At 44.2% G+C, this 16,197-nt stretch overlaps 1 protein-coding gene across 1 annotated transcript; it reads right to left on the bottom strand.

Moving 5' to 3' along the window:
- Positions 1 to 4,852: 4,852 nt before the first annotated feature.
- On the bottom strand, positions 4,853 to 15,236 carry LOC101115983 (short palate, lung and nasal epithelium carcinoma-associated protein 2A). The gene is made up of 9 exons (XM_027977079.2): positions 15,208 to 15,236; positions 14,270 to 14,430; positions 12,381 to 12,513; positions 11,015 to 11,119; positions 9,935 to 10,087; positions 7,628 to 7,709; positions 6,504 to 6,567; positions 5,610 to 5,669; positions 4,853 to 5,035 (listed from the first exon to the last, which is right to left on the bottom strand). Exons 2-8 carry the CDS (start codon positions 14,415 to 14,417, stop codon positions 5,650 to 5,652), a joined length of 705 nt encoding a protein of 234 aa, XP_027832880.1. The 5' UTR covers positions 14,418 to 14,430; positions 15,208 to 15,236; the 3' UTR covers positions 4,853 to 5,035; positions 5,610 to 5,649.
- Positions 15,237 to 16,197: the final 961 nt, after the last annotated feature.

Below are 16,197 nucleotides of genomic sequence, written 5' to 3'. Positions count from 1 at the left end.
CCCACCAGGCTCCCCCATCCCTGGGATTCTCCAGGCAAGAATACCGGAGTGGGTTGCCATTTCCTTCTCCAATGTGTGAAAGTCAAAATTGAAAGGGAAGTTGCTCAGTCATGTCCGACTCTTCGTGACCCCATGGACTGCAGCCTACCAGGCTCCTCCGTCCATGGGATTTTCCAGGCAAGAGTACTGGAGTGGGGTGCCATCACCTTCTCTGGAAGTAAAAGCCTAAAATTTTTTAATTCTACAAGTTGAGTTGTGATCAGTTTAAAATAGGATGTTTCAAGCATAAAATATTTTATGTTATCCGCATGGTAACTGGAAGAGAAAGCCCTGTAGTTATTACATAAAAGAACACAGAAAGAATTCAAAGCACACTGAAACCAAAAGACACTAAGACACACACAGAAAAGATAGCAGGATAAGAAATAAGGAACATTGGATCTAGAGAGGAGCAGAAAACCATTCAAACAATGGGGATAGAAAGTTCTTTCCAATCAATAATTACCGAGAATGTAAATAGATAAAATTCTCCAATCAAAATACTTAGAATGGGTAAATAAATTAAAAAAAAAAAAGATCCAACAATACATTTCCAAGGGAGTGGATCAAGGTGGTGAAGAATTAGGACATGGAGCTCACCCTTCCCACAAATTCTTCAAAAATATATCTGCATATGGAACAGTTCTTGCACAAAATCTACCGATCTCTGGAGGAAGACCTCAGAGTTCAAAAAGGATAAGAAAATCTCTTTATATCTGGGTAGGACAAAGCAAAAAAGAAAAAGAAAGAGAGAGAAAGGAGTGGGGATGGAACATGTGCTCCGGGAGAAGTCCCATCATTGGCAAGGGGATCAGCCAGGACAGAGTAGGAGCTTTGAAGCCTCAGAGGAGAACACAGCCACTGGTTTCTGGAGGGTCAGTTGGAGCGAGACCTGCACAGGTGGTTGTCGTTGCTGCCAGGTTCCCCAGCCTGAGATGCTCATATGTTGGGGTGGGTGAGTGCTAGCTGCTGAGATTTGGGCTTCAGAAGTCAGCTTGGAGAACTGACATAGATTAGCTGCCTGAGGGGACAAGGGTGTGGTTCTCCACAACCAAGGAAGTATGGGAAGAAGGGAAGAAGCCTGGGCCTGAATGAGGCGAGGCACCATTTTTGGGAGGCCCATGAGGAGGGCGGTAGGGTTGCCTTAGGAGCTTCTTTCTCCATGAGTGTGTGCTGTCAGGCAACAGGGCACCAGCCACATGAATTCCAGGGGTAGGTGCAAGCCACTGCTTCCATCTCAGTCTCCGGAGGTGGGTGTGGACTGCTGATGCCATTGAGGGTCCCATGATTGGGCACCAGCTACGGCCCTCACCCTATCAAGGGAATAATGGCCAACATATGCTGAGGAAAGAGACAGCAAGCATCCAACACCCGAACAGGCCTCGGACCAAGGAAAATAAGGCTACCCAAGCTACACAGGGACACTCCCATATATAAACAGCATGGGAGTGTATATAAACATTCAAAGTCTTGCAACCTAGAATACTCTACCCAATAAGATTATCATTTAGAATAAGAGAGAAATAAATAATATCTCAGAGAAGCAAAAACTAAAAGAACACAGCAATACTAAACTTATCCTAAAAGAAATATTGAAAGACCTTCTCAAAGTAGAAAAGAGGCCAGAAGATACAGGAGGTAGGAAATCAAAATTGGAAGTTAAATCACTTTAAAAAGCCAGTATAGACCAAAAATAAAAATGAAACTATCTGTGCAAGGGAAGATAAACTAAGCTCAAAGTTAACAGAAGAAAGAACCTGATAAAGATCAGAACTGGAGTAAGTGAAACAGTGAAGAGAAAAATTATAGAAAATATTAACCAAATTGGTAGTTGGTTCTTTGAAAAGGTAAATGAAATTGATAAGCTCTTGCTAGACTAACCCGGAAAAAAAAAGAAATGACACAAATGAACAAAATGATAAGTGGAAAAGGAGACATTACAAAAGATTCTATAGAAATTCAAAGAATCGTAAGACGCTACTATGAACAACCATGTTAACAAACCGCACAACCTAAAAGAAATAGAAAAGTTCTTAAAAACATACAATTTTCTGTGACTGAATCAGGGAGGAATAGAAAATGTGAGTAGACTGATTACTAATAAGGAGATTGAATCAGCAGTGAAAACTCTCCCAACTAAGAGCCCAGAGCCATATGATTCAGCAATTTTATCAATACTTCTGTAAACACTTTCAAAATAAATGAAATCACTGACTCAGAAAGATCTCTGCACCCCTATGTTTATAGCAGTATACCTGGAAACACTTAAATATACATTGATGGATGAATGGATAAAGAAATTATGGTATATATAATATATATGTATATATATACAGCGAGAGAGAGAGAGAATTTTATTTAGTCATTAGAAATGATGAAATCTTACTGTTTGTGAGTACATGGCTGGCTCTTAAAGGCATTACCCTAAATGAAATAAGTTAGAAAAAGACCTATACTGTGTGATCTCATTTATAATTAGAAACTAAAAACAAAAGCAAATTAATAGAAAAAGCAATCAGATGTGACAACCACAGGTGGAGAGTAGGAGAAGAGGGAATTGGAAGAAGATGGTCAAGAGTACAAACTTACAATTCTGAACAGATGAATACTGGGGATGTAATGTACAACACGATGACTAGAGCTAACAGTGATGCATGATATACAGGAATGTTGCTGAGAGCAAATCCTAGGAGTTCTCATCACAGTGAAAAAACGTTTTTCTTTTTTTTCAGAATTTTTTATTGTACCTGTAAGACAAGATGAATGTTAGCTGAATGTATTGTCATAATCATTTCATAATACAGAGAAATCAAACCATTGCCTTCAATTTATACAGTGATGAATGTCAATTATTTCTCACTAAAAATGGAAAAAAATTGTTAAAATGTGTAAACCATTGTTATGAGAGCTAACACTTCCTGTACTCTCTGTCTCTATGAGGCAATGATGACAAGGTAGCTTGGGTAGACCTACCAGCTGGAAAACATGGTCTCTTAGTTGGGGAAACATTGAGGAGTGGCCCCCACTCAGCAGGAAACACCTCCTGAGCAGAGGAGTAGGGCTGAGGATTGAAACAGATGGAGGGAGAGAAGGAGTGATGTTCCAGCTGGAGGAACAGCCTGGACAAAGGCTCAGCACTGACCGAAGTGGGCTACTGCTCAGGAGAAGTCCTGAATTGTGAGACCTCCTTGTGCATGTTTGTGGGAGTTAGTTCAGTTCAGTCGCTCAGTCGTGTCTGACTCTGCGACCCCATGAACCGCAGCACACCAGGCTTCCCTGTCCATCACCAACTGCCAGAGTCTATCCAAACCCATGTCCATTGAGTCGGTGATGCCATCCAACCATCTCATCCTCTGTTATCTCCTTCTCCTCTTTCCCTCAATCTTTCCCAACATCAGGGTCCTTGCAAATGAGTCAGCTCTTCACATTAGGTGGCCAAAGTATTGGAGTTTCAGCTTCAACATCAGTCCTTCCAATGAACACCCAGGACTGACCTCCTTTAGGATGGACTGGTTGGATCTCCTTGCAGTCCAAGGAACTCTCAAGAGTCTTCTCCAACACCACAGTTCAAAAGCATCAATTCTTAGGTACTCAGCTCTTTTTATAGTCCAACTCTCACATCCATACATGACCACTGGAAAAACCATAGCCTTGACTAGACAGACTTTTGTGACAAAGTAATGTCTCTGTTTTTTACTATACTTTCTAGGTTGGTCATAACTTTCCTTCCAAGGAGTAAGCATCTTTTAATTTCATGGCTGCAATCACCATCCTCAGTGATTTTGGAGCCCCTCAAAATAAAGTCAGCCATTGTTCCCACTGTTTCCCCATCTATTCACCATGAAGTGATGGGACCCGATGCCATAATCTTAGTTTATGGGAGTTAGGATTGTCACAAAATATAGGCTGAGAGGAAAACTCTCGTCCCTTTGCTATGGCCAGCAGGGGGAAAACCAGCTCTGGAGAAGGCTGACTTCAAATGGAACCCAGCTTTGCCTCTGACCAGCTGTGTGGCCCTGGAGAAGTCACTTCACCTCTCTGAGACTCAGTTGCCACACCTCCTCCAAGAACCATTCACTGCATCACTCGGTAGAAATCAGAATCGAGTGAGATAGAGTGTATAAAGATTGAATATGGGATTTCTCAACATCGTTTGACAGTAATTCCAGTGTGTCAATGCTGACATTCATCTTGTGCTCACCAGGTCTCAGAATCTGCTTAAGCATTTTCCACACATTGATTCATTCAATCATCACAACAGTGCAACAGGGAGGTTTTACTGTTAAGTCCATTGGGGAGGTGAGAGAAGTGTGGTTCTAGTAAGTTGCCTGAGATCACACATCAGGACCTGCAGGGGCTTGGGGAGAGGTGGCTGAATACTGGAAGATGGGACATCACCGCTCTGAGCAAGTGATCCCATAGCCACGGCTTTAAAAACTAGTCCTGCCACTTGCTACCCTGTAACGTCGGTATGTCGCTTGTCCTCTATGAGCCTCAGTTTCCTCATCTGTACAATGGGGACAAGAGCAGAAGGGTGTTGTGAGGAGGTCATGAGGTCAGGTGTGCTGGGAAAGGCAGCCCTCCATCATGGTGGTGCTGTAGCGGAAGCCAAGTGAGGCTGTCTCTATGACACCTCAGGTCACTTTCTTGCCCATCCTGGGCCCCAGTGTTCCTACTTGTAAGGCAAGGAGCTGAGGCTGGATAATCCCCAAACTCCCTTCCAGCTTCAGATCCAGGTCTCTGCTTACCTGGTTGCACATATCCCACATTCCCCAAAATCCCATTGGAAGAATGCAACGGACCACACATGAAGTGCTGAAAGGGCTTTTTATTGCTGGGGGTGGAGGGCGACAAGCATAGGGTGTCCTGACTGTGAGCACGAGTATCTGAGAGGTGTCCTTTGACTGGGCTCAGTTGTCACTCCTAGGGGATGGTGGCAGCACCGACCGTCCCAGAGGGAGACAGTACAGAGATTCAGTCAAGTCCCGGAACCAATCTGGAAGGAGACCCTGGTGTGAGGCATGGACACCCTGGGACCCTAACCTGCTGCTGCATTCAGCAGGCACAGCTCCCGGAGTACTTTCCCCACAAACCCTGCGAGCTCTGAGGCTTGGAGAGGGACTGGCACCTGTGGTTTGGGGTCTTTCTCTGGCATCTGGCTCTGAGTACCCCTCATCCCCTCACCCTCCCACCTCCCTCACCTTAGCAACAATGGCCGATGTGAAAAGACTGAGCAAGGCCCAGAGGAGCCAGGGTTCAGGGCTCAGTGTATGATCAAGATCAGGGATCAGACTGAGATGCGATCTGGTCTCTATCTGTGACCAGTGTCAGGGCTGAGTCAACTACTGGAGTCAAAGCTCAGGCTGACTGTCCCGGGCTCAGTCAGGGGCAGAATCGAGCACAATCTGTGTGTCAGATTAAGGCTCAGGAGGTGGTCTGTGACCGAGACCAGGGCTGAGTCTACCACTAGAGAAAGAGGAGAAGCCAAGCTTGTTTCTGCTTCTCCACGGGCCCCTGTGGGGGGGGTGTCTCATCTTCTCTCAGCCTGGGGCCCTGGACCCAGTCCTCACCAGCAGGCAGGCATCCCAGCAGTTTCCTCATCTGCACCCTTCATTTTTCCTGAGGTTCACCTGAAGGAACACAATGAATAGCAGTTCTCAGGCTCCAGCACTGGAAAGCCAAACACAGATCAGACACCAGTGACTGCCAGCCTCCAGCAGGTCAGACTTGACAGCCACGGGACTGCTTGTGTGTTACTCCATCTATCTGAGCCTCAGCTAGTTCATCTGTAAAATGGGTATCCTGACACTACCCATCCCCACAGGGTCATTGCAAGGATCCAGTGAGATAATATATAAGAAGCATAGAGTGATGGCCCAATGAACCAGGTCTGTGGCTATTTTCTAGAAGAACTGCCTCAGGGCCATGATGCTTCACTCATCCCATTTCTGTTGCCCATAGGCCCAGCAACCCCAGCGATGCCAGAGACCCAGGTCAAGGCTGGGGGTGAAACCACACCTCCTTATAAGAAGGGAAAAGGAAGGGACGGTGTTTATCATCAATGCCTACTGGATATTAGGCTTTTTCTTTAAATCTCTTCATCAGCTAAGCCATGTTCATAATCTCCTTTCACCTGGGAGGAACCTGAGGCTCAGAGAGGTGGAGCCAGTTGACCAGGACTGCACAGTTGCTAAGTAGCAGATCCAGATCTGGCCCATCCTCTTTCTCACATCATTCTGGGCAGCAGGTTCTGCCAGTGGGACAAAGGAGGGCAGTAGAAGCTCTCAAAGACCGACAGAGACCCTCAGTCTGCAGGGACCCCTCCAATCACACTCTTCTGACTTGCTCAGCTTCTCCAGGGTCCCCTGACCAGACCTGCTGGTGCTGTAGGCATAGAGCAGCATACCAACCCCTGTGAGGCTGCAGAGGGAGCCCCCTCACTGCTCCCCCAGGCTGTGACTTACCGATGAGTTTTTTAATACACTCTGCATCCAGGCTTTCAAGGAGTTCGCGGATTCGTGGGCACAGCTGAGGATCACACAGAGCCAGGGAAAGAGAGACACATAGAGAGAAATGGAAAAAGGGAAGGAAAGAAAGAGGTGAGGAGGTGAGGAGGGAGAGGAGAGATGGGAGAAGTTAGAGGACTGGTTATTACCTGTTACGAGCACCCTGCCTGCCACCCAGAGAGATGTTCACTACTTGGGGCCTCAGAACTTCTCACCCTTAGGAGTCTGCTGCTGCAGCTGCTGTTAAATCGCTTCAGTCGTGTCCGACTCTAGAACCATGAAAACCTAGAAGGCCCATATCTGAGATCCAGAGGACACTAGAATCCCAGAAACCTCAGAACATTAGAATCCCAGTACCTTAAGTATCTAGACTATAAGCATCCCAGATCCTTGTGCTCTTAGAAACCTTATCCTTTGGACTCTGAAACCTTGAGGGTCAAACGGGGCCCTGGGAAATTTGTGTATATACAACTCCTCAAGGATTTTGTTAAAATGCATTAATGAGCAGCAGTTCTGGAGTGGGACCTAAGGGTCTGCATTCCAAAAAATGCCCAGGGAAGGTCAGTGCTGCTGGTCTGACACCCACAGTTTGAGCAGTGATGCTCCAGTTCAGTAAATCTCAGGGCCTCCTGGAGGATTGAAAAAAAACACCCCAGATTCCTAGCCCCCTTCCAGAGTAACTAATTTAGAATCTTTGGAATTTGGGGCACATGGTACATACAGTTTTGTATATGATACATAGGAATCTGACCTATGGTGTATGTAGTTTTGGTATTTAAATAAATAAAGTAAAGTTGTATTGAAATAAGAATAATATTGGCTGAAAGGCCTACTGGCAGTCCATGGGTATGGCAAATGGTTCAAGTGTGGGACCCAGTGATTTCAGCTCATATTGGGCCCCTCTTCTCCTCCCCAGGCCAGGCTGAGTGAAGCGGGGTGGGGTGGGGGGAGTAGCAACTGACAACTCAAAGGGAAGTTGGCCCTTCAGAAAGGAAGGTGCCCAGAGAGTACAGCCCACCCATGGAATGACACACCTGCCAACACCAGGTGTGACTCTACACCCCCAGGAGTGGGTGACTCACCTCATTCTGCACTACAGAGGACACCACCCTCCTCGCAAGGTTGACTCCAATGTCCACAACATCGTTGAGCAATCCAAAGCGTCTGGAGAAAAGAGGAAATTGATAAACGTTGGTGAATGGTGGAACACCCTGAAGTCAGGTGACTTGTTTGAACTTCTACCCAGCGGGATCATCACTTAGAACTTCATGGTTGACCAGCAGCCCACCCCAGTAGCTCATTAGAGTCTCATCACAACCCTGAGACCTCATCCTTCCATCCATCCATCCATCCATTCTTTTATCCATCCACCCATCTAGCCATCCATTCATTTATTTGTTAGCACATATTTATGCTGGGAACCAAGCCTGACCGGGGCACAGTGATGAACAAAGCACACGCAGCTCCTATTATGGTCCCTAAATATTAGAAGCCAAAATGCTCATTTTGAGTTTCCTGTAGCATCTTATGGAAAACCCCAAATAAATTTTTTGGCCAACGCCATATTAAACAAACTTCCCTAAGGCTGGCTCCTTCCTACCTTCAGCTCACAGCATTCCTCTCACCACCTCAGGGCAGCCCTCCCTGACTGTTTGCCTAAGGAAGGACTTCGCAATACTTTGTACTATAGCATCCTGTTAAGTGTGATGCACTACTCAGGGATCTTTGCCATCTGAAATTCCCTGTGTGAGCCCTTTATTGCTGTACTGAATGCTCGCCTGTCTGCCTTCCCCTCAAGAGACTAAGCTTCACGAGAACAAGCTCCTTGCCTGCAGTCACCAACAAATTCCTCAGAGCTCAGAATGCCGGCTGCCTCGCATGGAGCAGCTGCTCCACACATTTTTGGCTGGAAGAATAAATGAAGTAAACATACGATTGAATATATAATGACAACTTGTGACAGGCATTCAGAAGGGGAAGAATAGATCTGGAAAGAGAAAATAGGAGGAACCTTGTTTTAGACCCTGAATGATGAGATGTACATTGAGACGGGATTGGGGGATAGGTGTTCTAGGTGCCAGAGCAGCCCATCAGAGGTCTTGAGTGGAAGGAGTTTTTCTGAGACTCAGAGCAAAAGCTAACATGTTTAGGGCAGAGTGGGCAAGGGGGAGAGCACAGTGATATGAGGGTGGACCCCGATCAGGCAGAGCCTAAATGGCCCTGGGAGGGCCTGAGATTCTACCCAAAGTGGAGAGACAGGCCCCCTGAGGGTTTGGAGCAGCAGAGTGGAATGCCATTTCAGAGATATGGTCACTGAGACCCAGAAGGCTGTATGATTTCCTAGGCGCTAGAGGCTGGGCAGTGTCCAGCAGAGATCAGGCATTTGGACTTACAGTCTTTCCAAGTGATGGTATGCTGCAGAGCCTATCTTTGGTTTTGGAGGGTTTCTAGGCAATCTGCGATCAGATCCCTTCTTGGAGCAGGATGGACTGACCTCTACTCATGGCTCAGCCTTGATATCTGCCAAGGCCAACCTGCCCCACTCTTCAGCTTCCAGACCACTTCTCCTCTCCCTGCCAGGACCAGGGTCAGCCTTTTTCTCTCTGCCCTCACCCCTGGACTAAGCCTGCTCTTTCAAGCACACAGTTTAAGATCTAGATTTTGTGGGTTACTGGAGATCAGTGATTAAAATGGAGAGAATTAATTTTCCAACATCTCATTTTGGGAATCTTCCATTGAGTGGAAGATGATTAGGGCAGTCTGAAAATAGAGCCCATGGCAGAGATTGCTCTTCTTGCCCACTCTTAACTGGAGGTAAGAAGGTAAACACAGTATATTATCATTGTTATTATTATTTTTTGAGGGACAGTATATAATAAGAGAAGGGTCAGTTCTTCAAGTAGATGTAACAATGCTAAATGTGCATGCAACAGAGTATTAAAAACCATGAAGCAAAAACAAATAAAGCCGAAAGGTGAAATACACAAATTCACAGAAATGGTTTGAGAGGTCAACACTCCCTGTCTTAGTAATGGGAAGAACCAAGAGACAGAAAATCAGAATGGATATTATTATTACTGAAAGCTTAGTATGTGCGTGGCGAAATATTCTCTGAGTATGCTAAACACTTGCATTTTCTCATTTGGTCAACATAGTAGCCTATGAGTTAGGTAATGTTACCAACCTTAGTATACAGATATGATAGCTAAAGCTTCTATAGGCTAAATCGATTACAAAGACCCAAGTGAGTGGCAAAGCTAACTTGACTCTAGAGTCTGAACTCTCTCCCCACCCCCTCTTTTTTTAATCCATATTCTGCTCCTTCCAAGGTTAGAAATAGAGCTGAAATTATAAGTCTCAGCTCCTCTGGAATTCCATGTGAGCCTCACCTGTGCAGCACCGTGAGTGAGATGCTTTCTGGGTTGTTGGGGCATTCTCCCACGACCACCCTGGGGTCACCAGTCTCAGCATCCTTTTCAATGCTGACACTATTTTGGAGGTCCACTTTGAGGTCCAGGTCAACAATCTCACCCAACAGAGGCCTACAGGGAATAAGATTCACAGTGAACAGAGGTGGAGAAGTCTCTTCACATTGCCCACATGAGTCTCTCTCTCTAGATGGCCATTGCATGGGATGTCTATGGATAAAGTCAATAGTGTGTAAATTTTTTATGGAACCCGCATTCTTACATTAGGTATTGCTTCTCTTGGCCACATGAGTTTGGCTCGTATGAAATTTCTATACAATATCACACCAATAAATAAAATAAAAATAATAGTTTACATTTCTTGAGTACAAACCCTGTGTTAGTATTTCACAAAAGTATTTCACCTGGATGAAGCCTTTTAATCTTGACAGCAGTACCATGAGGGAGAAACACTATCATCTCTACTTTCAGCATGAGGAAATATTTGGTATAGAGATGTTAAGTAACTATTCCAAGATCTTATATGATAGTTCAATGATGAAATCATCGTACACTTAATTTATAAAGACTCTTCTACACATCTGCATTTTCCTTTCTCTTTCTATTTATAAAGTAATTAAAATACTTAGAAATTACAGTTTCCATATAATTTTCTCATGCCCTTCATTACGACCTGTACACTGCTATATGGCCTATACTGGTCACTGCTACTTAAAGAGAATCTTGAGAGACAAAATGATGCAGGAGGAAACTTTGCCAAAGGGTTAAAAATGTTCACATCTTGTCAAATTTTCAACTTTTATCATTAGATTAAATTTTATGATTTTGGAACTATATTTCATGGAGGATTTTTTAAAAAGATTTCGTTCTGGGCAATGTTTCTTAGAACAATTTAAAGGTTAGGATTTAGGAGTTGCAAAGGCCTCCTAATTTTACTGATTAGGAGACCAAGAGAGCAGGGTGGAAAAGTGCCTGATTCCAGATTGGAGACCTATTGGCCGTACCTCGCTGCCTCAAACCTCAGATTCCTAGGCTACTCACAGGTTCACGGCGACATCAGCAGTGATGGGGATCTTTACATCAGCGCTGTTTTCAGCAATTGCTTCGAATGTGATATCCGGTACTTGGACATTTCTGATTCTCACCCTGTGTAAAAACCACAATTCACCATTGTCACTCCTGACAGCCATTGCTTGGCTCTTCTCTATGCCAGCTTTGTGCTGAGATTTGAGCCTTATGGACCTTGCCTGCTTTGGTCTTCATGAGAGCCCTGCTCAGGGGTTGGATTCTTTCCATTGGATGGCATGGCAGACTGAGGATCAAACGGCTGTGATTTCCCTCAAAAGGCCAAGAGTGAATATGAGGCAAAGCCAGCATGTTTATTTAAAATTGATACATAGCTGCTTTACAATGTTGTGTTAGTTTCAGGCGGACAGCAGAGTGATTCAGGTAGAGATATGTATAATTACAGAGGTAATTTTATTTCAGATTCTTTTCCCTTATAGGTTATTACAAAATACTGAGTATGATTCCCTGTGCTATATAGTAGGTCCTTGTTGGTTGTTTACTGTATATATGGTAGTGTGTATATGTTAATGCCTGGAGTAGGAAATGGCAGCCCATTCCAGTATTCTTGCCTGCACAATCCCATGGACAGAGGAGCCTGTTGGGCTACGGTCCACAGGGTCGTAAAGAGTTGGACATGACTGAAGCAACTTAGCATATGTTAATGCCAAACTCCTAATTTCTCCCCCACATTGCTTTCCCTTCTGGTAACCATGAGCTTGTTTTTAGGTCCATGAGTCTGTTTTATATATGATCCTTTGTATCATATTTTAGATTCCATATATAAGTGGTATCATATGGTATTTGTTTCTCCTCTATCTGACTTACTTCATTTAGTATGATAACCTCTATGTCCATCCTTTCGTTGCTACAGCAGCATTATTTCATTCTTTTTATGCAGAGACAGATTTTGAACCCAGAACTGTCTGATTCCAAGATGTTATGTGTGGAGCCACCTATATACGTGGCGTGAATTCTAGTTTTCTCTCTCCTGAGGCCATTCAGACTTTTATACTCAGCTATATTCAGAGAAGAAAAGTCTTATTCCTTAGAAAAGGGACTTTAGGCATCAGCAAATAGATAGAGGTGAGGGAGAAGAGAATCTTCATCGTGACCCTGAAATCACAGAATGGGAGGGTCCAGACCCATGAGATGCTCACAGGCCCTGCAACCCTGACTAATTTTCCCAGGCTCTGGCAGAGCTGGCCTCAGACCGCTTCTGCTCTGCAAGAACACACAAGGTTTAATTCATCTTTCTTTCTTTTATATTAAACTTACCTCCCCAAAGATATGTATTCTCTTTTCTGGGAACAAAAATCCCCAACATGAAGCATCAACTTACCCTGTAAGCCTGTTCACTACTTGAAAAATTCTAGAAATGAGTTGTTCCAACAAATTCTCAGTTTGCTGGGTCTCCTCCACCACCTGGTCTGAACACCTGAATTCCAATTCAGTCTTCAAATTCTGAAAGATAGCTGCAAAAACAATCTCCGTTCAGTGCAGTACACAACTTAAGAAGCAGCTCTTAGGCAACAGGCACTAAATGAGACTACTTGCCTATGTTATTTCATCTTATAACACCTCCATAAAACAGATATTACTATTGTCTGCACTTTCAGATGAGGAAATAAAGGCTCAAAAGATTAAGAAATGGACCAAAGTCATACAGCTAGGAGACCTTGTTCCTAGTATCATGCTAATATCATGCTAATATATGCTCATCATTTCAACAAAGCAATCAATCCATTGAGCAGGCAATAGATATTGATTGCACATCAGCTTCTAGTAGTGAAGATTAAGGAGATGCTCATACAAACAGAATAAACTGAGAATAAAATAAGAAATGGATAGTGTAGAATCAAAGAAAAAATATGGCTCCAAATTATTAAAGTGGCAAGTAGGAGTCCTGGATAGTAGGCCTAGAAAGCAGTGATTCATTCAGGAGCAGGAGGACAGAGAGTCCTAACAGAGGGTCTTTCAGAGAAAAGAGGGATTTGATAGAGGAAGTGGCATGGCAGATGTAGAATGGCACAGTTGAAAAGAGTTCAGAATATACATGTAGAAAAGAATTCAAATGAGAAACAGGAAGGCAACAACGAGCTCAGAAAAAATACATAAAAGGCTACAGGAAGAGATATGTAATCAGAGTACTCCAACTTGGCTCTGCAATGGACAATATCTACCTAATTAAAATGATGGAAACAGAGATGGAAACTCTGTCTGGTCCTATAGATAATCTAGACACTTCTGCTTCTGAGCTCAGTTTTATCAGCACTGAAACTGGAAAGTGGGTCCCTCCTATATCTTTGACATTTACTCAAGCCCTGGCAAGGTTTGAAAGGAAGTCATATACAGAAACTAATTTCCCCTATAAAGCATGTTTGTCAGGGTGCTGGGAATGTTTCCAGAAGTTGAAAAGAAGGCCAAGTTCTTTCAAGAAATCAGAATTACAAGGAAATGTGATTAACTAGAAAGGCACGTAATTTTAAAGCTACCTAGGCTAGGTAGGAATCCTTTTCCAATTAGTTAATACAAAGTACTAAGTAAATTATGAATGGCCCAGAGGAAGAATATGCTACAAATATAAATAAAATATTTAAGTAATTAACCATAATTATGAAAATATGAAAAAAATGAGTGTATTCTTTCAGAATTAGAGAGAAGTTAAGTGACATGAATTATAACCTTTCATCTGTGAGACTGGCAAAAAATTCAGTTGTTCAAACCAGTGCTGTCAAGGAAGTAGCAAAAAGGGTAATCTCATAGACTATTGGAGAAAATGTTAGCATAGGGTATTATTATTTGTCAATATCTGCTAAAATATGCATAATTTTGAACTTTTGAAATGTCACTTTTAGGAATTTCTCCTACGAACATATTAAAAAAGTTTACTGTGATAGAAGATGGCATCATCGACTCAATGGACATAAGTTTGTGTACACTCCAGGAGTTGGTGATAGACAGGGAGGCCTGGCATGCTGCAGTTCATGGGGTCGCAGAGTCGGACACGACTGAGTGACTGAACTGAACTGAACTGAAGATGTAAAGCGATATTCAGTTAATCTTTGCTTATTTCTAGAAGAATAATAAACAATGACCCAGGAACCAATTAGTCATCCCTCTTGGTAAACAACCCATAAAGAGAGCCCCTGCTGCAGCCTTTGGTAATACAGGCATAGTATTTAGCAGGAAGCTCCTAGGTGCCACTGACCATCCCTGTTGTTAACTTACTTTCAAGTGTACTGTCAAAGGTGCCAAGTCCTCTCTCAAGACCAGATATCAACTTCCCCAGAACATCATTGCCACGAATGTCAAGAAGAGAGGCCGAGGTCCCAGCAAGCAGGCCGCACAAGAGAACAAGTTTCCAAAGTTGAAACATCTTGTCCTGACACCTGGACAGTCATGGGAGGAACAAGAGTGAGAATTATCTCTAGGGAGACGGGATCTTGGATGAGCACCTGTGACTGTTACACTCAACAGTGCTTGGGTTATCTCCTCTCTTTCAGACGGGCAGCCCAGGTCAGAAAGTTAGAGCAACTTGCCCAGAGATAAACAACTAGTGAATGAAAGAGCTGCTATTTGAAAAATGATGCCTGACTCCAGGTCAGAGCTCTTTACCACATGCTGTCTTCTCTGCCTGGAACATTTCTCTCTTCTCTTCATTTTTACCTGAGTCACTTCCTACTGACTCTGCATATTCAGTAAGATATCATGTCCTCTAGGAAGATCACTCTAGACTCTTCCCAGAGTCTAGGTTAGGGGGCCCCACTCCACCATCTTGCTGCCTTCATTGTATGACCAGTCCTGGGTACTAGTTAGGGAAGACTTGGCTGCCTTTCCCGTCAGGCTGTGTACCCCTTAGAGGAGGGATTGTGATGTATCTCACTATTGAATTCATTACACATAGTAAGAACCCTGCTCTTCGCTCACTACAACAAAAAAAGTTTGCTGAATAAAAGTATGAACACATAAACGGGCACCACATCATGAGCCAGATTTTCATGTCAGTTTGGCACTTCTAGTTGAATCCATTTCTCAGTTTACACTAGTCAAGATAATGAGTTAGACCGATCCCTCTGCCTCCAGCCCCCAAAGCCTTCTGAAGGCCTTTGGTGGGGTGACATTGGGTAGAAAGCCCACCATTCCCAGGTTTGGAGGAAAATACTTACAGAGTCCTTGCTCGCTTGCACAGCCTCCTGAACTCCGCTGGGTGCTGATGGCCCTTATATCTTCCAGATGGCGATGGGAAGGGAGACTGCCCCCGGAAACAAGCCCTGCGTCCAGAGGCATCCAAGGAGACTCCAATGAAAATAACCCCTGTCCAGAGCGAATGCAGAGAGACTTCTGAAGCAAAGGTCACCCAGGATGATTGAATTGGAATAAGTGGATATGGAGAGGACTTTGTGCCAAGACTAAGAGCAGGTTCTCATGCTGGCAAGATGGCAGCCATTGTAAGTGGGGGCTGGGATACAGACCAAGAATGGATGAAGTGGAGACTGTTCTGGTAGAAGGACCCATAGTGATCATCCAGCTTAATTCCATCAGGATTTGGAAACGCAGGCTCAGAGGGAAATTACTGATACTAATTCTATCAGTATTTGGAAACCAGCTTGAGGTCCCCCAGTAAGACAGGGACAAATATGGGGTTAGAACTGTGGCCCACAGAGTCAGGGTCAGTGACCAGTGAGGTCATTCTTCCCAAATCTTCTCTTATATCTGAGTGCTCTCCAGTGAAGCCAACTTTAGGGCAAATGTTTTCAGTTCAGGACCACCCACCCCTGTCTACCTACTCCATTTAGTCAGTAGATTTACTCCTGTGAGTGAATAAAATCTGCTTCCATATATACCCTCATGTATGCAGGATTCCTCTGCACACTTGTCCCCAACCCATCTACTCTCAGTGCAGTGGCCAGAGGTCAAAGCACTCAGCTTCAAAACAACATCCTTATCGTGGCCTTGTGGCACTGTTCACGGCCACCCCAAACTCATCTGCCTCTCCCTCCATAGCCCTACCGAATTCCTTCTGTTCCAGAAAGATGTCAGCCCTTTTCCTCCCTTTGACCTCCACACAAACCATTCCCTTTCCCCAGAACTCACCTGCCTAGTTGTCCCTGGCTCTTGACATCACCTTGCAACCTCTGTGATGGCTCACGTGAGGT

The sequence above is a fragment of the Ovis aries genome, chromosome 13 (genome assembly GCF_016772045.2).
Source record: "Ovis aries strain OAR_USU_Benz2616 breed Rambouillet chromosome 13, ARS-UI_Ramb_v3.0, whole genome shotgun sequence".
NCBI lineage: Eukaryota > Metazoa > Chordata > Mammalia > Artiodactyla > Bovidae > Ovis > Ovis aries.
The sequence above is the reverse complement of the archived record's forward strand: the minus strand, read 5'-3'. Positions and strand labels throughout refer to the sequence as shown.

What these genes read in the sequence shown, in the direction of transcription:
- LOC101115983 (XM_027977079.2), bottom strand. Translation starts at nt 14,417, where the DNA reads ATGTTTCAACTTTGGAAACTTGTTCTCTTGTGCGGCCTGCTTGCTGGG. An exon ending in CTTTGACAGTACACTTGAAA is followed by an intron (nt 12,514 to 14,269) that starts GTAAGTTAACAA and finishes TTGTTTTTGCAG; the next exon opens with CTATCTTTCAGAATTTGAAG. An exon ending in CCTCTGTAGTGCAGAATGAG is followed by an intron (nt 6,568 to 7,627) that starts GTGAGTCACCCA and finishes TGTGATCCTCAG; the next exon opens with CTGTGCCCACGAATCCGCGA.